Below are 26,561 nucleotides of genomic sequence, written 5' to 3' on the forward strand. Positions count from 1 at the left end.
CACATTAAAATGAGCTAAGCTAGCTGTTATTACTTCCATTAAATTGAGCTAAGCTAGCTGTTTTTACTCACATTAAAATGATGATTAAAATTTTCTTTTCCATTCACTGTCTTTAAACGCAGCCGTATCATGTACTGTGTTCTGTTTAATGTTTACGTGTAGATCTCTCTCTGTGGTTGCATTCAGTTTTTGCGTCTTTTAACCTTTATTGCTTGCTCTCCGCTTTTTTTGTCTCTTTCCTTTTTTCCCTCTGTAAACAAGCAGACGTCAAATTTACTGAACTTCTTTTGGTGATTGATATTTTCACAGTTTTTCCTCTGGATTGTGTTATTAGAGCCGTCCCTAGCAACAGTCTGTTCTTCATAGCAACAGTGTGTTTACGAGAAATAGCAGACCTCAGAATGCCCTGACCAATCGGAGTCAAGTATTTAACACAGCCGGGTAATGAACTAATATATTTGTTGGGAAGGGACTTGTTGTGGTTGTGTTACTTGAATTTCTTACCAAAAAGAAAAAAAATTGTACTCAGATTTCTCATAGCAATAACAGAAAACAACAACAATACAAAAACTGTTTTATGAGCCCAGTCCTTCCAATAGAAAAGTTTACTATCCATTTACAATGACGGCAAACACAAGGTTATAAAGCACTATGACTGCCACTTAATGACATATTGCTCTCAGTTCTTGATGTCCACCACTTCTCCAACAACTTCATAATATAGTCTCAGTGCACTTCCTTTATGACCAGAGTAATACAATGAAGGCACACTGACTTCTAGAGCACAACAAAAAATATGACTTTGTGCCTGAACTGCTCAAAGTTGCAGTATTTGCATGGTAATAGGTTGGCAAACAGAACTGTTTTTGTTTTATTATCTATGAATCTGTAATGCAGCTGCAGTAAAACATAACAGTTATGGTTTTTGCTGGGAGCACTCTTTCATCACACTGGATCAGAATTTATTGTGCGTTGGTGTTGGAGGATGAATATTGTGAAGTTTGGAGCCAGCGCTGCTAAGTGAGACATTAGTTTTAGTGCCCCTGACACCGAGCATGGGAGTTGTGATTGCAGCCATATTGCACAAGCTGTCTATTGAATCTCAGCCTAAATGTGCTTTTCTCCATCACATGCAGCCGTCACTCTTAATGAAATGACAGTGTCATCTTATTCACTGTGTTCCCTTGTTGTCCCTCTGCTCACTTCTCTTCTCCGTCCTCCTCCCATTTCCCTTTATTTCTCTCTCACTCTCTCATCTCTCTGTTTAGCATCTGTGGGGACAAGTAATGAACGGCTCCCCTGCTCTGATTGGATGATGTATGAAGTTATTAGGTGGGATGAAAGCGTACATAACTCAAAGGATATGAAATGGAAAAGGGGAAAGTTGAGATCCTGAAATGTTTTGACAAGCAGCTTTGAAACGGAGAGGATGGGGAGCGCTGCAGATGCTTGCATGTAACAATGGGAGTAGGTCACAGTTTCACTGATGCCTCAACCCTGGCACACTTCCTTTGGGAAATTGTCCTACAGATCCCATCCTCTGCCACCCTCCTGCTCCCTGTGCTGGTCCCAAGAAGACAAGCAGATTGAGCAGTGCCCTAGGTCCCTCCCTGGAGAGTGTGCGCGAGGACATGGGCGAAGTTTAGCAGAGGTGGGAGTCCCACGTGGCCTCTCAGTCCTCCAGAGGCTCCTTCATCCATGTTTTATGTCCCTTATTAAAGCTGCATAGGTCAGCTCAGTGGTTCTTAAACTTTTTAAAAAATGTACCCCCTTTAAATATCAATAATGTACCCCCTTTTTCAATAATGTACCCATTTTGAAATCCTGACAAGCACAAAGTATTTTGGGGAGCAAAAAACAGCTTCTTAACTGAAAAACACTTTATGGGGTGCTCTGGCGTCATGCAACTTTTGGCTATTTTTTCCCCCACAAATAGCAGCAAGTCTGGAGAGTTTAAAACGTATTCCTTCCTGATACTGACAGTATTTTGTAGGCTCTCTTTAAACTTCGCTTTTCACTTCTATCTCTGTGTTTTCAGCTGTGTAAGCTTCAACCACATCCATTTTCTTCACGTCTGTCATTCAGTATCAAAACTGGCTCCAAGGAAATGAAACAACATGACAAACAAACTTTATCTTGACTGCATTTGTTGCAACAGTTGACAGTTTAATTGAACTGGGGTCATCTTCCGTTCACATTAACAGTAAAAATCATAATCAATATCAAAATAGTTTTCTGGCTGTCAAACTCAAAATGTACACGCGAGCTATCACTTACTGGCGTACCTAAACCAGCTGGACTCCACTGTAGTGATGTAAATCTTTAACAATAAACTTGGCAACAGCTCTGTGACATTCCTCTGAGAATGAGTTTAACTTGGGTGTCTGACTTCTGCAAACGCTACCCACTGCAGATGAAGCTGGGGCCGCTGATGACTGACGCCATCTATGGATTATATTTGAACATAACTTAGAAGTGCTAATGACCAAGGCTAGCTAACAACAGTGACTGAATAACTACAAGAACCGTGCGTTTTAACTGCATTTTTAGTTTGTTTAATCCCATCTGCAGCAACACTATCAGAGCCAACAGGAAGCAGACGCTGCACTGTGGACGTTCAAGCAGTAACGCTAGTAAAAGTGTTAGCATTAGCTGCTTTGCTAAAGCAGTCAAACACGCTGTACTGCTTCAGATTTATAGACTGTTGCACTTGTATGTGTTTCGTGAGGTTGCTGGTGTGACCACCTTCAGACGCATCTACCGTTTTCCATAAATTGCATGAAGATGCACCAGAGTTAAATTGAGAGTAAAGTGAGCCCAAAGTACGCTTTGCTCTGTCCGCCATGTTGACATACTAGACTTTCTCCAGCAGGAGACCACAAGAATGCAACGTCATTGCCTGACGAAGGCAGCTTCGTCATCACTAGGGGACAGATGCCGGCTCCGTCAGGATGATACGATTGAATGAAAACCACATGACTGAACCACATTGACTGAATCTTAACTAGAGATAGACCGATATGGTTTTTCAGGGCCGATACCGATACCAATTATTGGTAGTCAAGGAGGCCGATAACCGATATTTGGAGAAGATATTCATTTGCAGTAAAAGTGAAAATATTGGCATCAAAATCTTGAATAATACAAACTCCAACAACTTTGTTTAAATGCCTTTAAGCATATGTTTATTAAACAAACAAACAAAAAGCGCAGGGAGTTCCCAGGGTCAGCAGCATCTCTTATAAAGTTAACTGAAAATTTAAATAAATAAATAAATAACTTCCTGAAGTTTTATAAAGTAAATAAAACAAAGTTAAATAAAATTTGCAAAGAAATTAACTCTTATCGGCCGTCAGATTAAAAAAAAAAAAAAAAAAAAAAGGCAGATGCCGATATGCGTCAAAATGGCGAATATTAGCGCCGATAATGAGCTTATTGGTACTTTCAGTAAAAAAATACCGGTTCTCGATACCCAATCCTATACGTTGGCGGACGTGCAGGGGTTGTGCAGGGGTTGTGCTGTCGGGGTAATCAGGCCAAGGCAGCTACAGCTGAGCTCAGGGAACAACTTAGATTTCCACAACACAGAGAGTGGTTTAACTGAGGCGAGGTGGTGACGTCTGAGAGCTGCTGCAAATATTCTGTCTGTTTCTTAAATGAACGCAAAGTAGGCTGCAGGGACTCATGAAACATTCAACCTCTCTATTCACCCTCCATCCTCCCCTCCAGCACCTCGCCCCCATGATTATTTATCTTTTATTTAGCGGGAGGCTAACTCTCTCACTTGACTTCATCCTCTGGTGGACACTCTTCTTGCCAAAAATACCACTAGTAGCTAAACAGTGGACTCATGTGTTAGCTTATTTATAGGCTATTTGAATTACTAGCTGCTGCTGAATTTGATTACGTTATTGTATACCTCCCCGGTGTTGGGTAAGTTAGTGCAAAAGTGCCTTGGGCCATTCACTAATTAACAAAGAAATTGTTATCGAATACTGAAACTCCAAACTGTTTTCATTTTTGTGTTGAGTATGTTGATAATTTCTCTCCTCTAGAAAGTAAATATCCAACTCCTGACAAGAAATATGCAACATAAATAGCTGCATTCTTCTCTCTTGTTGTACTGTGAAGTATTTTATATGGTAATGATGTCAGAGATCAATCATCATCTGTTGCTTCAGGCATCTTCCCTCCTGGTGAAACTCTCAGAGGCTGTTACACTGATCTTTCACACGACTATGATTATTTGAAGCAAGTTATTATAAGAGAAGAATCAGTGAGGCAGTTTGTGCTTTCATTATATGACAGAGATAAGTAGGCGGTAGGTGTAGCCTTACCTTAGCTCGCCAGTCTTGTATGTAATGTAACGTTTGAATCATGTCTAAGGCCATGCTAGCAGCTGCACTTTGAGCTAAACAGTTTGGTCAGCATGCTAACATGCTAACAATCAGGCTGATGGTAAGCGTCATTGGCTTGTTTGCATCTCGTTTTGTTATGTTAGCATGCTAACATTTGGTTATTAAGTCCCCATGGAATAGCTAGTAAAAACAATTTAATAAACTGATTTTAGAACAGGCAGCTCGGGACAGACTCAATAGCTTTGAATGTGTCAACACGCAAACACAAATGCAAAGGTTGGCCCATAAATGCTAGCTAGCTCAAAAGGTCCTTGGTCTCATCGTAAGGGGCATCAAAACACAAATGACACGTGCTAACTTGGACCCGGTAAAACTCCTCTGTGGTTTTAACTCTCGGCATATTTGACTAACCTTTTCCTCTTCCAGGTTGAGTAAATCAGTGTCTTTGCTGCTCTCCACCTCTGGCGAAGGCATCTGTCTAACACGATGTTGTGTTCCTGTGCTCTCTTGCAGAGCCACAGCTGAAGGGCATTGTTACCCGGCTATACAGCCAGCATGGATACTACCTGCAGATGCAGCCTGACGGCACAATGGACAGCACAAGGGATGAAAGCAGCTCATTTTGTAAGTGTGTGTGTGTGTTTCCGTCTACAGCCTGCATGTCTTTGCTTGTGGTGCTGTTGTGTAATTTTAATCAAATTATTCACAGTCTAGTCTCTGGAGCTAGAGGAGCAGGATAGATGTCATATACTATTAAATGCATGCAACACCTGCACACTTCACCATCACATGGCCCAAAAATGAAACAGCTCACATCCTTACTGGCAGCCAAATTTCCAACTGAGCCAAAGTTAATGTACTGTATGCACTGAGCTAAAAGAACCGCAGTAGGTGTTGTACTGTGCTCTAGTGGCCTTGTGGCTAAAAAGTCAAGGTAGAAGTTAGGATTTTGTCAGCTCATATGTCACATTTTTTTCCAATTTGTAGTTATTTTTGCTTCTAACGGGGATAGATATCATGCCAAAGTGCCAGTCAATTGATGACTTAATGTATCCATGCTCAGACGCAGAGCCTGTGTGAGCTCACCCTACTGATACTCATTCTGATTGGATCTACAACCTAACATCTGAAGTTTATAAATCATGAAAATCAAGGCGTCTGCCTGTCCTTATAGTGCTCCTAGGTGACATACTGCCACCATTAAGATGATGTGAATGTTCATCCTGACCTTTACAAATCTGAATTTGGGTTTCAGACCAGAAACTATGAAGTGCTTTCTGTCCTGTATCTTTTTTTTCTACCATTTTCCTTTTTGACCTTCCAGGCTCAGACATGGTCTCCTCTCCAGACTGTATTTTGAATCTAACAGACTTAATTATTTCCATTAAACAAACATAATTTCTAGCGTTCGGTCTTTAATTAACAGGACCAGAGTAGTTTAACCAATCAAGTATCTATCAGTCTACTTTACGCTGTCTTTGCTCTAAGCTTGGTGTGGCAGAACATTTCCATTATCTTCCCGGTTTATAGGCGGTGTAAAGCATAGTGAAGGTGACATGGTGTTGTGTTTACATCAACATAAACTCTGCGAGGTCACAGCATTTGGGCTTAAAGAGAGATATAGCATGCTGCAGTGACACTGCAGCCTAATAGAGTGAAGACAGAAAAGCAGACTGTGTTGCAGTTGGATTTCACAATCTTCTCTGACTTTCTCTCTTTTTTCTCTCTCTATGTCGTGTCTTATCTCTGCTACTTTATTCCCCCAATTTAGCACAGTTCAACTTAATTCCAGTGGGACTGCGGATTGTGGCAATCCAGGGGGCAAAGACAGGGTTATACCTGGCCATGAATAGCGATGGATACCTCTATACCTCGGTAAGTATGCCCTACAGATACACAGACGCACACATCAAAGAAACACACTTTTGATTAGATCGCCTATCTCAACCTTCCTGTTAAAAAATATGTTGCTGTTACACTTTAATCTCAGGGGAAAGCCAAATAAGCTTGCTGTGGTTCTGGCCTGCAATGCTTCATGTTTTGTTGCACATGCTCTTTTTATCTGCACACTAGAGAAGCTTTGCACATCACTGACATGGAAATCAAGAGGGCGAATACTAATCAGGGCATTATCATCTCCCGTCATTTTGAATTTTGAGCTTGAGCTTTCTGTCAGTCGGACTTCAGCTTAGTGTCTCTCTCATTCCACGATATTAGCATGATATGGATCTGAGAGCAGTGTAAGTGTTATAAACCACTGAGGACAATATTTCACCACTTTAACATAAGTTATAAAGAATGTAACGATGTATGTATGCGCAGTACATGTACATGTGTGACTATGAGTAACCAACAGAGGAAACCGCTCGTAGTGATCCTGCTTACATGGATATAAAATCACTGCAAATTCTGTGTTAATAATTTGCTTTTCATGCAACATATTTTTTTTCATTATTATTATTTACTGCAATGATACTTTGCCTTGCGGTCCCCAGTCTGCTTTGGTTGAGTACCTGAGGCTGCTTCTGCGTGCACGTTGAAATCTTGACAGGAAAAAAAAAAAAAGAGTAATTTTCTCTCAATGAAAACCGAGCCTTGAAGCTTCTGACAAACTGCCAAAAATGGGCCAATGAGATGCAGAAGCACAACTTGGTGCTCCTCGGGCTACCTTGTGTAGTCTAATCAAACAACGGGAAAAAGTCACGGCTGTCAAGTGGATTGATAATCCCTGGCCAGGTAATGCCCCCTTGCAGCGGACACGAAAAGGCAGAGGGGCACTTTATTTTGAAACAGTCACTATAATTCAGTCGCTAACAAAGCTGTCTTAAACATTACAGTATATTTGTGTATAAAAAGAAATAGATAATAATTTGCATATGAAATAAAAAATAACTTATATGATCAATCCGACGCCGAGAGATTTAATCACTGGAAGAGGTTTCCACTATAGCTGCTTTTGCAAGCAATGCAATGGTTAGGGATTTTCAGAGACTTGTAGAAAAGGAGTGTGATGGTTGTTTCTATATGTTATGATATGCATTAATGTTTAAAAGAGAAAAGTGAGACGTAGATGGGGTGGAAACTCATCTGGGGTGGGTTAACTTGTTAGACCACGTACCTGCATGAGTAGGGGTGGGAATTACAGGGTTACGTGGCCCACCATAACGATAATATCGCGATACAGCGTTTCTGCTATAATTGATATATTGCAAGACGATGCAATTTAATTAAATGAATAATATAAAATGCTCCTTAAAAGGTGAAGTGCAGAATTAATGTAGTTTTCCCTGCAATTGGATGTCAGTTTCACAGATTTTGACACAAGTTGACATAAACAATGAAGCAGCATCTCAAATTGGCAGAGAGATCTGTTTTTGTGCATATCGGTATTTGGCGGCAGCAAAACCATAATTGTATCACACCAGTCGGGACGACAATATATTGCAATATCGATATTTTGTCCCACCCCTATGCATCCATCCATCCATTATCTTCCGCTTATCTGGAGGTCACGGTGGCAGGAGGCTCAGCAAGGTGACCCAGACGTCCCTCTCCCCAGCAACGTTTCCCAGCTTCTCCTGGGGGATTCCGAGGCGTTCCCAGGCAAGATGGAATATATAATCCCTCAAGCGAGCTCTGGGTCTGCCCCAGGGTCTCATCCCAGTTGGACGTGCCCAGAAAACCTCCAAAGGGAGGCGGCGAGGAGGCATCCTAACCAGATGCCCGAACCACCTCAACTGGCTCCTTTCGATAGGAAGGAGAAGCGGCTCTACTCTGAGCTCCCTCTGGATGTCCGAGCTCCTTACCCTATCTCTAAGCCTGAGCTCGGACACCCTCCAGAGTAAACTCATTTCAGCCACTTGTATCCACAATCTCATTCTTTCGGTCACTACACAAAAGCTCGTAACTATAGGTGATGGTTGGAACGTAGATCGACTGGTAAATCGAAAGCTTTGCCTTCAGGCTCAGCTCCCTCTTCACCACGATGGTCCGGTACAGGGCCCGCATTACTGCTGATGCTGCACCGATCCGCCTGTCAATCTCACGACCCATTTTACCCTCACTCGTGAACAAGACCCTGAGATACTTAAACTCCTTCACTTGAGGCAGAGACTCACTCCCCACCCGGAGGGGGTCGTTTTCCAGCAGAGAACCATGGCCTCAGACTTGGAGGTGCTGACTCGCATCCCCACCGCCCCTATGCATGAGTATTCAAATTAATCTGAAAAAGACATGGAGGGAGGGATGGACGGAGATCAAGTCAAAGGAAAACTACTGATGGAAAGATGGCATCTCTTGAATGCAGCAACTGTTGACACATTGTTGGTTCAAGTAAACATACTGCCTTTGTTTTGTTGTTTTGATCAGTACTTTCTGTACTTTTTAAAAACCGAAAACCTTTTAAACTTATTTTGTCCAGTTCTGACTTTGAGGGCATTTGTGATATACAGTCTGTGATAAAGTTCTCCAGTTAGTAATCAAGGAATGTATTTATTGCATTAGATTCTTAATCACTGAATCAATTAATTTCTGAGATTACAGTCAAAGAACAAAATATAATCAGTGATCAGTTGCAATAAAACAGAATTATCTGATTGTTTTATGACATGAACATGCATAGAAATGTGACTTTCTAACCTACTTGGTCATATTACAAAGGCAGAACTGTGTGAAGTCATGGCAGGAGGGTGAACAGACAGATGCTGAACAGAGTGCACGACAACATGATTTGTCTTATTTATTAAATGATGCGAAGCACTTCATTAGATCTTTAGTATAATTTAATTGTGCCTTACAAAAGCGTCAGAGACACTAATAACCCGAGGGCTTCAATTAGTAAAAGTTGCACAGGAGATGTAAACTAGACACAATCGACATCTTCAAATACAGAAATAAGCTTCCTCATAAGCAGGCATTGCCTTCATGAGCAGTCAATTTCAAAATCTGAGCCCTGAGCAGGAATTATTTTGGAAATACTTGCCTACTTGCTGAACATCAGCACCTTGGACAGCTCTACACTGAGCTTTAGGGCACACAGTCTGATCAGCACCTTGGACAGAGCTTGTATCATTTCTGTACTTTGATTAACTCTTAACATCATGTAAAACCATACATTATGATATTGAGTGAGCGTTGAAATTGGTGAGCAGTTCAATCAGCACCCTGGACAGCGCTTATAACATTGCTTACACGGGCAGCATCAAATCACTTAACCACACCTATAATGTTATTAATAACTGGCTAATACATCATATTTTAACTATTTACAATATTATTGTGGCCTTAACTTTTATTTTTTCCAGTTCTCTATAAGATTAAAGCTCCCTAGTGTAAAAGTTATATGTATGTGTTTCCTGTATGTAACAGTAGGGCTCCAAAAGCAGTATATGTACACCTAAAAAAAGACTGTGTCACGAGATAGTGCTTGGGGCCAGAATACATTTAATGAGTCGGATCGGATATCATTAAGAAAAGCCATTTTTTACCATTTGTCATTATAATGTCCTCATTTTATCTGTACACTTGACCACACCTGTTTGGTTAAGAAAAAATGTCTAAAGGAACATCATAAGAATATGAAAAACATGATTGTGGGTGATATCAAAATAGGCAACTAATGAATAGCTAATCATGAAGTAATGATTCAGTACTCAGTAACTACCCAGTATGATGCACATTTTACTTGAGGGGACACGAAAACAGACACTAATAGGTGGGTTATAATAAGGTAATGATTAGTTACGGGTTAAGTGCCGTTCAGAGCATTATTCGTAAGTAATAAAAACTGCAATGAGTAAAGGACAATCATAAGAGTTACCAAACTCCATTTCGCTCCGCTGTTCCTTTAAGGGACATTAAGGTTGTTGTTGATTAGAATATTCACGATGATGATGACTATATTGACCTTGTTGATGTTGCTGCTGATTATTATTACGCCCTGTGTGCTGCCTGTTGGCACCTGTGTCCGTCGCACTTGAAGCTGTTTGTTGACTCTTACTGACTTCGTTCCCTCCTGTCTTGATCGTTGCTTGTGTTGTCCTAACTCTCAGATGTACGTCACTTTGGACAAAAGCACCTGCTAAAAGAAATTATAACATTGTAACAGTTGGTTCCTCATTCGTTCCTTATTCGTTGCCTGGTAACTTCAATGTAAAGTGTTACCATTTTTCAGTAAGAAGACTTTTTGGGACCAGAATGCCTGTGCTTAGTTGAACTATATATTCAAAAAAAGTATCCAATTTTCCACTGTATTATTAGGGCTGGGCGATATAGCCAAAACCCAATTTCACAATATCTACTTTTCATATGTCGATAACGATATTTTTTTCACAATATATCATGTTATCTGGTAATTTAACTAATAATTAGTATAGGATATATGAAATATTCACATGGTAAAGCTTATTTTTGGATAATCCTGTGTGAATTAAATACTTGACAAACAAAAAGTATTGAGTTTCTATTTTCACTTGGGCTGAGTCAGTTTCTGCACATTAATGTCCATGTTAATAAACAGCGCCTCCCAATATGGCTCGCTCCAGGTTCACTCCCACGTGCAAGGATTAGAACGTAAAGCGTTGTCAAAATGACGTAAAAGTTGCTGTAAAGCAGTTCAGCAGCTGGTTTTGTGACATCACGATAGAGACGATGTAGAAAAACACATACGATAGACATTTTCATATTGTTTTAACGATAGTGGTTGGCAAAAAAATCCATTCATGTAAAAATCTGGATTTTTATCTTCTAAGATTCCAAAAATCAATTTTTACAAACTCTTTTTCCCGTCTCACCGTGTGCACTTCGCGACTTCCGAAGAACACAAGGTTCAGGGCTCGACATAAGCACTGCCCGGTTGACCGACGGTATGTTTGTAACCTCCTGGGGCCAATAGATAAAGCATTTAACTGGCCCGGTTTGCCAGTAGGATCCACAAGACCAATCCCACAGTAATTCCGATGTCAGGATCACTGCAGGCACCTTGGTTACTGCTGTCAACAACACGTTACACTTTACTCACTGCACTCGCGACAGATCAACAATCATTCTAGAACACGCTAACTGACGTTAGCAAGCTACCGCAGACAAGTGAAATGTTTTTAAAAACCCCTGCTCCTGGTCAAATGCCAGGAAGAAGGGCAACAGTTGGGGAAAAAAGTAGAGTGCACTGGACTATGAAAAAAAACAGGAAAAGATAGGGGTGGGTGGTATACGGTAACGTCACCGGTGTCACGTTCAAAGAACACATGGATTTTGCAATACCGTCATTACCGTAGTTTTCGTACACACACGAGGGAGATTTATTTGCCCCAACACTAATGACCCACGTAACATCCATAGCAGTGTTTCCCTCACATAGAAAGAAACAGGGAAAGTCTGATATCACATTAGTGCAGCTTCTTGTGAGAGCGCAGAGTGAACTGACCACTGTGCATGCTCTGAGTATGTATGTCGCCTGTTCGTAAACTGTAAACATGCTCGCAGCGCTGCTTCTGTCTCAGATGTGCGTGCAGGATGATCGAGGGAGGCGGGCAGCTACGTGAGGTGGCTATAAGTGTGTGTATTCCTGTTATCAGCGGCATCTTGTCCCAGTGCACGTAAGCGCTGTGGCTACATAAACGGACCGTTAACACCTTTAGCACACACACTGCACGAGGATGTGTGTACCGACAGAAAGCAGAAGACCATAAGCTTTCATTGAAAATATTACTGTTATTATCAAACCTCTTTATTTATACCCATATGATAATGTGTGGTCTATTTTAGTTTATAATAGCTCCACAACTGAACACATATTCAGTAATAAGGACCCTTACATAAGGAGAAACAAAGATTGACATTTATATAATACTGAATTAACAAATTATTTCAGTATTATTGGAAAGTTACTGGTCCGGAGTGCCAGTGGAAAATTGTGCTCATGGTCAACCCCTGTGGTAAATGTTACCTTTGGTCTTAGATTTTCCTTAGTGTTTTAATATTGTAATCAGTGGAAAACTTAAAAAAAAAACTTAAAAAATAATAATATAATTTTTATGCCTTTGTTAGCTCACAGAGGACTACAGTAGACCCTGAAGCATGCACTAATTCAAAAATCCATTTTGAATTGAGAATCGTTTCTGAATCGGAAATCAAAGATTCCCACCCCTATTTAACGATATACAGTATATTGCCATATTGCCCAGCCCTGCCTATTACTATCATCATTATGTATTTATTGCCCCTTTAACACAGACACATAAATATACACATATATAGCAGTGTATAGCATCTCTTAGTATATAGTACATGTAATAAAACATGAAGAGAGAGGATGTTATCACTGCACAGTTTACTGGACTCTTGGAATGTGAGTGATGTGACAGCCCTCAGTAAATGTGCTGCATGTTTCTCTATAGTGCTAATCCGTATGTTGGTTCCAGCAGGACGTGTGCAACATTTTATGCAAAAGCTTTGAATGCAAGAGTGGCTTTATGCATATGAGATGTAAAGGAGGGAGCATCATCTATACATGCGAGAGGCAAATCCTAACTTATGGCGAATACGCCTTCTGCTATTATCTTCTGAGCTCCTGATTAGCATGCAGCAGACTTCGGCACCCTGCCTCTGTGAACAGAGAGGAGAAGGGATTTCCTCAGCACCAGTCGATAGCTGCACTGCATCTCACACTGACCTCTTTCAGAGAGTTTCCTCTCGCTCGCACACACACAGTCACACATACAGTTATAGGGTGACTTGATGTAGGTGCTGTGCAATGGAGCAGCTGTTGTCTTGCGTAATATTATGAATGTTTGAGTTTATGACCCTTTACCGTGTATTTGATGTTCTGATTTGCTTGTGCAGGAGGGAGTACAGCTGGCATGATATAGCCCTTTATACATATCTTTGTGTATGTATCATGTCTATAGTTGTTTTAAGCATGCTTAGAGTGTGCATGACAACAACGAGGAATGTTTTCATTCACGATAAATAAGCCCATCACTGTCACTCGAGGCGAGGTGACTGACTGACTGACGAGCTGCTTCCTTACAGCTATTTTTCTTCCTGCATATACTGCCTCTCCTGCTGCGTCCTGATGCTAATGTTGCTCTCTCCTGAATATCTCACACTTTCTTCCTCCCTGCACACACACACGCACACATTTAGTGGTCAGGTTGTGAGGCCAGGCTCTGTAACAAGCAGAGGAAGTCCACTGCTGCCTTGTCTTGAACATAAATCTCAGCCTCGCTACCTGTAGGTGACAACAGGAAATGGCTGATCCCGTTTTAAAAATAGAGCCTGGCTCATTCGTGCCCCATTTTATAATCTATGTGCTCTGGAAAACTCCTCATAGACACAGAGAGAGCGAGGAAAAGAGAGAGAAGGAGAGGCTGACATGAAGGAGGTGGTGTTGACAGGCAAGTTGTCACAGAAACAGTTTTTGTGCCTGTCAAGGTCTACACATGGGCTTTGCGTCTTACTCTGAATATCTGGTGCCCTCGTGCAGGGGTTAGAGAGCATTTTAATGTCCCTATATGCAACTAAGTTCTCAGTTTATACCTTGTTAGACTTTACAACAGCAATGTTAAGGTATAGAACATCTCTATTGTAAGATTGGCCGATGAAGGTTGGAATTAGAGATGCAAAATAAAGCATCAAATTCCTATCCCTTCTATTTGTGTATGTTCATCCAAGTCATCTTGTGTCGATGTGTTGCTGTTCTTTACCACAGTCGGCTCTGCAGATAGAGAATTATGTAGCATATTTAACTGAAAATCTGGGTGTTTTGTGTAACGTTAGAAAAAATTGTGACCCGTAAGTTCAGACAGGTCGGACAAATACACAGATTCGCTTTACTCGTATGCCAAAGAAACTTTGATCTCTCCTATCTCTTTCTTCAGACTGAACTCTGAAAAAAAACCCAAATTACTTCTTACACTTCTGTCTGGTTAAAGTTGTCTTAACGAATATTTTTGTGAGGAATAAGACTCCTGTTTTACATTGATCTCAGTGTACAGACCAATGACTGTATGGACGACGCGTCTCCATCTGCTCTCATTGTACAAAATTGATGCCAAAATACCCCCCATGATGGGTGCTGCCGTCTTGCGATGGTGACATTATTTGGAACCAGAGCTGCGCAGTAAAGATCGGCGGGTGGAGCTGCCGTAGCCACTTCTGCTAACTAAAACACACACTTAAATTGCCAGAAAAAAAACTCAGCAAGGATCCCGCACGCCGGCGTGTTTAACAGCAGAACAGCTTCTTGTGGTGGTGTGAAGCAGATGTTCACATATTCACAGTTCACAATACTGAATGACCTTTCTTGGATAAAAACGTTACAGATCTTACTAACTGAGCAGTGATGTGCATAATGCAGCTTTGTCAGACTGCACTGAAAAAACAAAAGCAAGCTGGTGATGACACAGTTACCCAGAATGACTTAATCCTTATTCTGGTTCGGACTTGTCCTTTTGTCGAGGTAAAAATACATTATCATTTTGTATTTTCACACCCACCTGTCTTGAACTCAAGGAGTGTCCTCTTTATCATACATGTTATATGACTGCTCTGAACGGTACAATTCAGCACCCATAAAAAAAGCTGCACATGGGAGGTTGACGAATGTTAGCATAGAAAGTCATGGTCAGAACAGCCAGTGGCTAATGCCAAACTATGCTGCGTTCAAGGTGCCCTCAGAAAACGGCAATCACAATGACTGCATATAAAGATGGATGACGCAATCTGTTCTGACTGAACCAAATTGAAGTCAAAATAGTTCCTGTGACGGGCGCTGCCATCTTGCGATGGTGACCTCATTTGGAATCAGAGCTGCGCAGTAGAGATCGGTGGGTGGAGCCGCTGTGGCCACTTCTGCTAAACAAAACAAACATTTAAGTTACTGAAAAAAAACAGCAAGGATCCCGCACACCAGCGTGTTTAACAGCAGAACAGCTTCTTGTGTTGGTATGAAGCAGATGTTCACAGATATATAAACCTCAATGACTGTAGTGATTGTTTTAGTTACGTCTCCTCTCGACGTTCCTCCTCTACTCTGAGAATCAGGAACAGATCGGCTGCAGGAGCCGTATTTGTCAACAGAGCTGTCAATCATCCTTTTTATAGCATTAAATAACTAATTAAAAATAAACTTGTCAGAAAAATGAAAAATTGGACATAAATCAGCATGATAAGCACTAACTATAATGACAGAAACCATGTTTGAGAAAAATGTATTTGATGTGCATTTTGATTTTAGAGTTTGACTCATGTCCCATCTGTTAACATGGAGGAGGCAGGCTTTATGACCTATACTGCAGCCAGTCAGCAGGGGGCGCTTGAAATGTTGTGGCTTCACTTTTAGGGAGCTCTCATGTCGTCCATCTTTTTATACAGTCTATGGTTTAGACAGATAAACAGACATAGGCTACTACATTTAAAAACAGGGACAAGTTAGACAAAGGTCACACAAACACTTAAACTTAAAACTACTATAAACAGACTAATATACATGTGTACCTTAAATTAAAAAAAACACAACAAGAGTACTTGTAGACAGGAGACAATAGAAAATAGGGCAATGGAGAGTGCAAAGGTGCTCAAATAAATATTGTTATGCATCATGTTGCTCTGTATACAAAAGGAAGATGGTTCACAATGTTTAACTGCACTGATTAACTGGAGGACTGGCTGTTTCTGTACTTCCAGCATCTCCAGCAGAGTGATACGTTTTCTTTCTTGCTGATTACGCCAATTCTGGGACTTGCATTCTCCTCATTAAACTTTCAATTATATCAAATCAGTAATTTAAACTCATGAGCTTAATAGTTTTTGAACCAGGACCTTCAGTAGCTTGAGAAAATAGCATGCTAGATATATTAGGCTACAGCTGTTATTCCAGGGACTTGGGTACTTATTAAATCATCATTTAAAGTATATCAGCACCCACAGGTCTGACCATAACTCCACCCACTGCACAATTTTGAAAAATGCTCAAAATCGGCAAGGGGCTGAGAGGAGGGTGGAGGGTGGAGGGGGGTGGGTGTGTCCGGCAGCTCAGTGACGTCCCCTCCCCTGGCCACGGAGAGTGACACAGAGTCACAAGGCACATATGCCACAGAGGGCTCTTTTGAGGTGGAGGACTTCTCCCCTCCAGAGTCCCCTGAAGAGCATTTTAGTGTGGTGGAGGACCACGGTGGTCCCGAGCACGATCAGTTTGAGCTGTTGCCCCCAGCCCCACTAATGCCTGAAGCCGGAGCTTTCGGAGCCGAGGCAATACAAGTGTGCATGCACCGACTCTCTGAAGAGAGAAAGGGCGCAGTCTCTGAGTGGTAACGTTAGCTAGAAGGCTAATGTACAACGTGCTAGCAAAAATAGTGTAAACTTTTGTGTCTCAATCAGGATATATTTGACAATGAGCGTGGTTTCACAGACTCCCTCTGATAGACGGGGGCCGGGGTGATTGACAGGCATTAACATTCTTTTTTTTATAAATTTCATGATGTCATTTTGCCCCAAACGGTCGCCTCTACGTCACCATCAGCTGGCAAGGTCTGATTTAAAACAGTAGATGGCGTGTTTGAGCCATTTTCAACCCAAGCTTGGTAAGAATTGTCAATATTAACACCAGCATTGATGTGTTTCATCACAGTGCAGCAATATAATTTAGATTACAGCTCAAATAACATGTTTAAGTGTGCAGTTAATCTTCAAGCGTCAATCAATTATTGAGACTGATACAGTAACAATTTTCGAAGGGAAACGCATTGTCACACATACTGTGTCAACCAATTCTAGTGTGGAGTATTGTCTGCTAACCTGTGACCCTGTGCTACATTTGCTGCAGATAGTGCTCAGACTGCAGAGTGTGCTGCTGGAAAAACTGTGTAATGCCACTTCTTCTTTCGCCCCCAAAGCCTTGTTTACTGCATTGTCTGATCTGTAAATGATGTTGCATCATGCTGGAAACATCTAAAATCCAGTTTCAGCCCTAACACTGGTATGCCTGATCCAGATTGGATTGTTTTTATACATGTTTCGACATCAGAGAATTTGATTGCAGGCTGTCTTTCATCACTAAAGCTCTAAATCCACCACTGAGGACTGTGAAATCTAGGACAACCTTTTTTTGAATCAATCAAAGATTTCATTACATTTTTTTTTTAGCAACAGTTGTTGCCTGAGACGGCACAGAATCACACAGAGTGTGTGTGCTTTTAATGCATTAAAGACGTACTTGGAAGGACAACTGAAAGATAAATGCTATTGTCTGTGATCTGTGCAGGCTTATGATACTGTGTTTGATAGAGAGACAGAGAGAGAGACGGACAGACAGACACAGGAGGGGGATAAAGGAAGAGAAAAAAAGACCTATTGACAAAAAGCTATGTCCTTTCTTTTCCTTTCATGGGAGGATTGCATTGGGATGCAGGACAACACCGGCGGAGAGATAGCATCGCTTCTTTATCGCAGGACAGGATAAAATGTGGACATTAGAAAAAGCAGCTTAGAGAATAATTGGCCGGAGGAGGAGAAAAGAGATGAAGTGCAGAAATGTAATGATAAAGACGGACACTTTGCCGGGCAGCCAATTAAGCACTTAGGGAAAGAAAAACCTATTCTTTGTGATTGACTCGTGATACACCTTGTACTTGCGCTCTCCTTCGAAAATTGTCTCGGGAACATATTAGAACGGAGTCCTACGCTGCTGATGATGATGACACACAAATGAAGCACCACTTCCTGTGTCCTTTCTTACCTTGAAAATTAAAAGCACGGTGATTCAGGCGGTCACCTCTGTCACTGGGGGTCAAAGAGGGAATGTCAGCAGCCACATTATAATGACAGGGGCCTTCCAACTGTCAGTCAACACTGCAGAGGCATGCGTCCCTGCACGTTATTATCCACTCTGCTGTTGTCATGCCAGCATCATGCCTCCCCGGGCTATCGTAAAGCATTACAGACGGACCATACATGTGAGCTGCTAGACAGTATTAACTGCCAGTCTCATCCTCTGGAAAGCCCTCTTAATAAGCACGTCTATGCCCTATTGACTTATGTAACATGGCGTGTCGTAGTGCATCTACATCTGGCTCCACAGCAACATCAGCAACATGCCCTGCTGGTGCCATTCTGGTTTGCACACATACACACACATAGATTAAGCGCACGTGTGTGCATGTAACAAAGCACTGTTTTGAATGAGATTTAGATTTCATGTTGTCATATGCGTGGGTTGCTGCAGCATTAATGCAGTACTGAGAAAATGTGGTGGGATTGCAGCAGCTAGGCAGATTTCCCAGCTTCCCATAGGTTACACTGGGAGCTGATGGGACAGTCAGGAGATGCAGCCTCTATGACACTGTGACCCCTGCTGTCTAAATAGGGGACTGCAAATAATTGCATGTCAGAGACGTTTTGCATTCCAGCAGCAGGAGCCACATGTTCAGGGGCGTTAGCTCTCATTTCATGCTTGTGCATGCATGATGAAATGAAAGTAAACAAGATATTAAATATTATTCATGGACTCCCTGTATTTTAGTCATTCCCGTTCTTATTTCCTAATTATGTTCAGGGGAAAAACGGCACTCAGATTCAGAGAACTCTGCCCTGTGAGTGTGTATTATTAGTACTTCACTGTCCTTATTTGGTGGTAAGTGTTATCCCAGTGTACGGTGGCACCGAGAGTTAAGCTTCCTGAAGCAGGTGGAATCGATGTAATCAGACACGAGGGATGTGGAAGGAGGAGGTGGTGCGTGTGGGCGGAGGCGGGGGGGGGTTGTTGGGTCGGGGCGCTGCTCTGCATCATAAAAAGGTTCTTCCCATCTTGGGGATTCTCGGCACGGATGCTACATATTACCTTTCTCGTCTGCTTTCATTGAAATTCATTTTTGGCCTGAGACACATGGAAGGGAAGCTACCCAAGTCCTCCCAATAAGTCACGCTTGAGGAAAGAGGTTTTATTTAATTTCTGGTCCGAGCAGCCACCATTTAGATGGAAATTTTCCGTCATCACTCTAAAAGATGAGCTACCCTCGATGAATTCACAACCATCATTCATGTTGCGCAGGTAAATCTGGTGGTTTGAGTGGTATAGTCAGTCTGTACACTCCAGGTGGTATCTGTAGTCCTCCTGAAGGTCAGGAGGTTACCTCAAGGTCAGATGGGGATAATTATGGCAATGCATCTGTGGTATAAAGCTTTGCCAGATTTTTGTGAGTCAAATCGGATTTGGCAGTTTAATAAGAAGCTTGGACTATTTCTTACTCTTCACTCCTGAATCACCCAACGTGAGTGTCGTGTTTTCCTGTAAGAAGCACGTTTTTTTTTTTATAATTTCCTGGAGACTTCTTTTTTTGCGGTTTCAAGTCGCCATCATATTTAACAAAATCTTGTAACCGGATGAAGGATCTTAGCTAGCGAGAGCGCTGGTGATCTCGGCTCGCACTCCCTGTTCCCTGATGTAGCGCCAAAGAGCGTTGGAGAGTCTTTTTTTTTTACTGTTTACAGGTTTTAACCACTGGTACATTTGTTTCAGAGAGGTGGATACCTCTACGGATAATCTGGCGTTCTGAAAAAATAACCTTGTAAACTATCAAAACTTAAAGGGATAGTATGTTTTTTCTTTTGGTGGGGTCGTTTAGGGTACTTAGTAAGCGTACTACAAACAGCAGACGACACTAAGCAGTGTTGGCTGGCCGGAGTTCCTACTGGAAGCTAGGCTATGTATCGCTGCAGACAGGGCCAAGAGTGCTACGTACATGTTTGTTTACATAGAGCACTACCTCCTACATGTGAACAAACATGTCAGTTGAAGTGTACGTGGTATTTTTTATTTTTGTTTCGTTTCCCATTGACGTCAGACGGCCCTTTCCCTCGGCACCATGTCTTACTCAGTACAACGGCCCTGTAAACCTACGCATGCAGAGCATGGTATCGGATCAACTGTTCGGGTTAGAGTTTTATAGAAGAGGCTAGGGCTGCCCAATATGACGATATATATATCGTCAACACAATATGAAAATGTCTATCGTATGTGTTTTTCTATATCGTCTCTATTTTGATGATGAAAACCAGCTGCCGAACTGCTTTACAGCAACTTTCATGTCATTTTGACACTTAGTGTCCTAATCCTTGCACGTGGGAGTGAACCCGGAGTAAATCACAGAGGGAGGCGCTGTTTATTAACATGGAGAGGGCGGACACGCAATGTGCAGAAAAGGAAAGAAAACGGAAACTCAGTTCTCTTATTTGTCAAGTATTTCATTCACACAGGATTATCCAAAAAAGGCTGTACCGTGTGGTTATTCCATATAGATTAATTATTTGTTATATTAGCAGAAAATCGTGATATAGATTGTTATCGAGATATGAAAAATCCTGTATCGCGATATAGGATTTTGGCCACATCGCCCAGCCCTGGAAGAGACAACAATGCAATAAAGTGGAAACAACGAAAAGCCGTTCACGATGGAGACTAGAGGAACTCCAGCCGGCTTCTCCAACACTTACTATTGAGAAGCACCTCAGACAACCCTAACTTCAAAAAATAAGGACTATCCCTTTAAGGAATCCTAAACTAAAACCAGCTGAGCACGTAGAAACAAGCTAGCAGCAGCTCATTTTGCTGTCGGAAAAACATTTGGTGTTTTGTTTTTTTCAATCACCAGGTCTCCTCGGCTCCCAGTGAAACACAACACATTGTGAGACTTGTTTTGCAAAGTGTACAGCTTGCCATACCATTTCTTTTGCATCGCTTTGTTCAGTAACACAGCCAAAAAAGAAGTGCAGAAAGTTGACTGCCAAACAGGCCGTCGCTGTGTGTTATAATGAAACATCATTCTACAGGCCTGTGTTTGAATTTTCAGGACATTTCTGTCATTGTCATGTCGGCTCGCTCTCTCTGTAATTTCTTCTCTCCAGACCTTTGGAGACTTCTTGCATGAAATACAGAAGATGTGGCTGCTATCATTAGGCTACTTTCAGGGGACTGATTATGAAGGGTAATTATAGGATGACTAGGGAGAGGGGTTATCGCTGGTGTCATTTCAGAGGTTGAGCTGAAGGGTACTTTGGTGGACTGATGGGCTCTCTTTCCCGGGGGACATGAGAGTCAGATTGTGGGGTGCTGGCGACTAAAGCCCTCTTCAGCCCCGCGTCTGTGCTTCAATCCTCGGGAAGAAGGCGGTCTCCTCTTAATCTCCTTTATTACCCAGCACCCTCTCTGTCCTCTCCGAGTGATCTTGGGCTCTCTTTCCTGTCTCTCCTACCTGTCTCGCACATTTCCCACCCCTCTTGCTCTCTGGCCTGATTAATAATGAATGAAGCAGATCATCTATCGATCCCATCCTCTTTGTGTTAGCACAGCAGAAGATATCAAACCTGTCAGAGGATCTTAAAATAGCTCTGCGATGCTGTGACGGCAGTGGGAGAGTTTGTTGGGTTAAGGGTAGGGGCTTGTTGTTTTTATGGTCAGCAGTTAAAAGAGCATAAACGGTAGTGGAGCAGCAGGGAGGGAGTGGACGGAGAGAGGGCACAAAGTCCCGAATTGCCTTCTCAGCTTCTCGGCTGAAGGAGAAAGGTGATGATCTGTGATAAGTGTGAAACTGGAGGTCTCTCAAACCTTCTCAGTCTACTTTAGCTCTTTATTAAAGCTCGTCTATGCCAGGTTGTGATCCTGTGGCCCTCTTCTGTCGTCCCGAGTCTCGGAGAAATTCTGCACTCAGCCATTTCTGCCCTGCTGCTCTCACTTAATCAATCCGGCAGATTGGCTGTGCTCTCTGACAGGGGAAGGACCCTGTCAAGACCCTGATGGAGACTAAGAGAGATGTATATCTGTCGCTATTGGTTAATATCAGCGGTCAACATTATGCAGGGTTCAGTAGTCCTTATGTTGAGGACACAGACGGAGGGGAAGTGCTGCTGGAACATGATCATTTACAGACTGGCTGTACGGCTGGATTTGATCCAAGTTTGGCTAATTTGATTTTGAAATGTCTATTCAGATTAAAGCAGTCACGGACAAGTGACAGGACAGGAGAGCAGCTCATATTAGAGGGATCATTCTATTTTGGGGGAATGGTGGGGAATGTTTTTTACTTTAGTTTCTACATACCCCATTACGGAGTGTGGAAAAGGTAGGAAAAAATATATATATACTTTAGTTGCTCACAATCGTTTTGTCTGGTGACCCATGAAAATAAACCCACAATAACAAGTCTTAGATGCCAGTTATATCAGTTTGCCCTCTTTAATCGTTATAATTGAATAACATAATTTAATGAATGAGAAAAATAAAATTATTATTCAAGTATTTTTCTTCTAAATTCTCTGCTTACTTCATATTTGTTGTTGTTAATATGTTATTATTTTATTTTATTTTATTAAAAAAAATGTGGGGGGGGGGGGGGGCTTAAGAAATTGTGAATATCTTGTAATTTTTTTATTGTTTTTCCGATATTTTATAGACCAGAATTATTGGCTTAATCTAGAAATTCAATTAAATTGTTATTTACTTAAAGGGCCAGTTCGCCGATTTTCAACCTCCTATCATTATGGGGAGCTAATGCCATTATGGTAGGAAAAAAATGCAGTCTGGCTCTTTGCCTTTGGAGGGCGCTATCTGCTTCTAGACGTAAAACACGTCATCTGGTGGAGGTCAGGGAGCTCGCTAAACTACACTTCCTCAATCTAGGACGCCCGCCTCCGATGTGTCTCCCATGTCTCGTTCAAAATCGTCAGGTTTGAAATGTAGACTGCAGACCAGAAGATTTTTTAGACGATCCACCGGTATATTCCCGTCATATTTCGGATTCTGTACCGCTCTGAGCCGTTGCCTGCAGCGAAACGGTAGTATTTCACTCCAGCGTCTCTCGCTGCGCCGTTCCTTTCAGAGGGAGGGGCGCAATGCATGCTGGGTGTAGGAATGTAGAATGGGCAAAACCACGAGCTGTTTGTACAACTTTCTCCACAGCTATGGCGCGAGAACACCAGCTTTGACTGACAGTGACTTTTTCCAGGAGCGAACTGCTCCTTTAATAATTCAATGAATGAAAATACCGGTTGCAGACGTCTTACTTCTTTGCTCGCTCTGCCTAAAAGGGCCTGAAGACTTTTTTCCCTTTCTGTCCTCTCTAATCTTCTCAGATGTATCATTTGAATAACTGTTTGAGGGGTAAACACGGAGCCTAAAACTACTAAATATTTCACACACAAAGATTTAACAAAGGTCCAGATAATACAACTAATGTTAAATCCCTCATCTTTCCTACCCTATGTATCATTCTGCACCCCTCAGATTCACCTGGTGACCCATTGGAGGGCTCCTCACCCCCATGTTGGGAATCACTGTGCGGGTGCCTCTTATTGCTGTGCTTAAAGTTTAAATGTATAATGAATGGGGAGCTCAATATGGGATCAAATAAAGCTTCACTCAAAAGTTGGCAAAGCACATCTATAAAAGAGTAAAATCGGGAAATCCCTGGTATTAAATGTATCTTAAATGTGAGGTGTTTTTAACTGGTTATAAAACAGAGTCCATTTAATACTAATGTTACCTATAAAAGCAAACCAGACCAGCTAGATCTACTGTGTATAGTCATTTTAAATGTCTGTCACAGATACAACAGGGTCGAAGTGATTTACAGCACATGGTCTTGTTTATTATAGGATAGGCAAGTGGTTTCCTGAACTTGGGATGCCTCTGAAGCAGTCGAAGTGTGTTCGTCATTTATATATACTGTATGTGATGTATTTATATAGATTGAATTTGTTATTGTATCACTGTAGGTGTCAGTGTTTCAATGCTTTTATCTTCTCTGCTCTTCTCCTTTGGGAGTATGTTATGTTTAGCATAGCATGTTGATTTCTCCACGTGCAGATTGCATCTTTGTCTTGCAGGTCCCAAAGGACCAAGATGTGCATGCTTTCAAAGACCACATATAATTCTATCCATCCTTCCCCTCAGGAAACAGTCACCTAATTAATGTATTTCAATGCTTGTGTCCGTGTGAGCGTGGGCTGACATGAACGGTTCACGTTCAAAGGCTGAGAAAAATGTTGTTTTCCAGGATATTTCTGCATTATTTCTCCTCTCGTGCTAATATTAGCGCACCTCTCTCCTCTTTTCCATCTTTCCTTTCAGGAGCACTTCACTCCGGAGTGTAAGTTCAAGGAGAGTGTGTTTGAGAACTACTACGTTACATACTCCTCCATGCTCTATCGCCAGACCCAGTCTGGCCGCTCCTGGTATATCGGTATCAACCGTGATGGTCAGATCATGAAGGGCAACCGGGTAAAGAAGACCAAAGGAGCAGCGCACTTCCTGCCCAAAGTTATAGAAGGTTTGTGTCCTTTGTGTCACTTAAAACCACTGAAAAACCACATCCACAATAGCCTTCTAAGAATATTCCTTATGGTCGAATCTACATGATAGTTATCTTCAGAGTATTAGAAATTATTTTTAATCCTTATTGAAACACTGTTTGGGAGGTACTCTGATTAAATATATTACAGCCTTAGGCCCTGTGAATATACAAGGAGCCTCATTCACCTTCATTCAGCTTTAAAAAACATCATATATACAAACTGATGATGCAGACTCGGGGGAAGCACGAGCACAGAGGGAGGGAGCGGGTGATCGCGGACTGAAGTGACGACGTGACATACAACTTAGTTTGATCATGAAGCCTGATGCTCCTCTACAGCTCTGTGTGAAATATATATGACCTACACAGCAGACTGGAGTCTCTGTTAACAGTGACAGACTGACAGAAAGATCAGTCCACATTATCTAACGTCTGTGTTCTCCCCGTGCTGAGTTATTATAAACTTTGATGACCTGATCGCAGGTTACAGCTCCTGCACAGCATGTGGAGACGTACTTTATATTTTATAATAACTGTGCATTGAAATACAGACAGGTCGCGACCTTACTGAGCCAGGTACAGAGCATGGGAAACACAGATCTGGGTTATACCTGCTCCTAGCGATTTTTGCCGTCGATTACCATGGCGAAGACTGAAGCTTCGATGCTTTCGGGTCAGCCCTAATATTGGGTTTATATTGAGCGCAGTTAAAAAATAATAAAAAATAATGCAATTGATGCCGTAAACCAATCATAAGAATAGGCAAATGGCAACAATTGTGCTATGTAGACCTAGCCTAAGTGTTATCCACTGGTGTCGACTGATGGCCACAGTTATTGAGTGTTGATCATAGTTGTCTGTCTACAGCTCAGCAGTTCATTAATGTCAATGTCTCTGTGCATCTGTGGAGGGAGTTTTGTTCCACGATAATATAGCACTAGAACAAATAGAGGCATAACAGCTGATGCTGCTTGTTTAGGCTAAATGTTAACTATGATATAGAGACCAATTAACATGAATACAACTCAAACACACAGCTTGATGACACCGACTGCCTCATGTTCCATTACCATGTGTGGGGCAAAAACTTTGATATCATATATACATTTTTACTGTTTCACGCCAAATAGAATCTTTAAGCAAACAAGTTAATATTTGTTATTTATCGTCTCCTTCATTGTTAACCAACAGCTTCTTTCTTGTAACACAGTTGCGATGTATAAGGAGCCATCGCTACACGAGCTCACCAGTGAGCCGGTGAGTCCTCCTCGGAAGACAGTGAAGACATCAGACTCGCCGTCCCTGAAGAACGGACGGAAAGAAGCTCCCAAGGCTGAGGCCTCATAGCACAGGAGACCGAGGGAGGGACAGAGGGCAGCAGTGACACTGGGAACACAGACGCCCGTTATGCACTGAGGGTGGCTGAGAAAATGGCCCTCGCTGGCTGCCATATTCCCGAGGTGCACTACAAGATGCTGAGATATAAAAGGGTCAGCGCTCCAGCAGCAGCCAAGAGGGCCTGAGAGAGGAGTCCCCCCCTCACCTGTCACCACAGAAAGAAGGACCAGGGCCCGAGCCAGAACTACTCCCACCTCCCCCCTCCCGCTGTTTGTCTCTTTCTCTGCCCCTGTGACTCTCTAATACACAGTCTCCTTCATTTCTCTGTCATGCTTAAAGCGTCTTTGTCCCACTGACAATATGCCGACCCACCGTCTGATCTATTCAACTGTATATTCACCACTCACGCATTCCCAGCGCTGACTCGGCATCTTAATCCTCACCCCCCGGGCCCCCTCTTTGAGCCCTAAAGTTGGTGACAGTGTGGCTCAGCCAGCTTTCCACCCACCATCTGCCGAGCAGC

General features: G+C 42.1%; 1 protein-coding gene across 1 annotated transcript in view; it reads left to right on the forward strand.

Annotated features, from left to right (window-relative positions):
* fgf11b (fibroblast growth factor 11b) overlaps nucleotides 1-26,124 on the forward strand; it is a 47,400-nt gene extending 21,276 nt beyond the window's left edge. The window contains exons 2-5 of the mRNA XM_069668780.1: nucleotides 4,872-4,982; nucleotides 6,130-6,233; nucleotides 24,478-24,676; nucleotides 25,911-26,124. Coding sequence (XP_069524881.1) covers nucleotides 4,872-4,982; nucleotides 6,130-6,233; nucleotides 24,478-24,676; nucleotides 25,911-26,047 — 551 coding nt within the window. The 3' untranslated portion in view covers nucleotides 26,048-26,124. The remainder of the gene's footprint in view (nucleotides 1-4,871; nucleotides 4,983-6,129; nucleotides 6,234-24,477; nucleotides 24,677-25,910) is intronic.
* The last annotated feature ends 437 nt before the right edge of the window (nucleotides 26,125-26,561 follow it).

The sequence above is a fragment of the Semicossyphus pulcher genome, unplaced genomic scaffold (genome assembly GCF_022749685.1).
Source record: "Semicossyphus pulcher isolate SPU_LCO1_2020_fin unplaced genomic scaffold, fSemPul1.0.p SCAF_10, whole genome shotgun sequence".
NCBI lineage: Eukaryota > Metazoa > Chordata > Actinopteri > Labriformes > Labridae > Semicossyphus > Semicossyphus pulcher.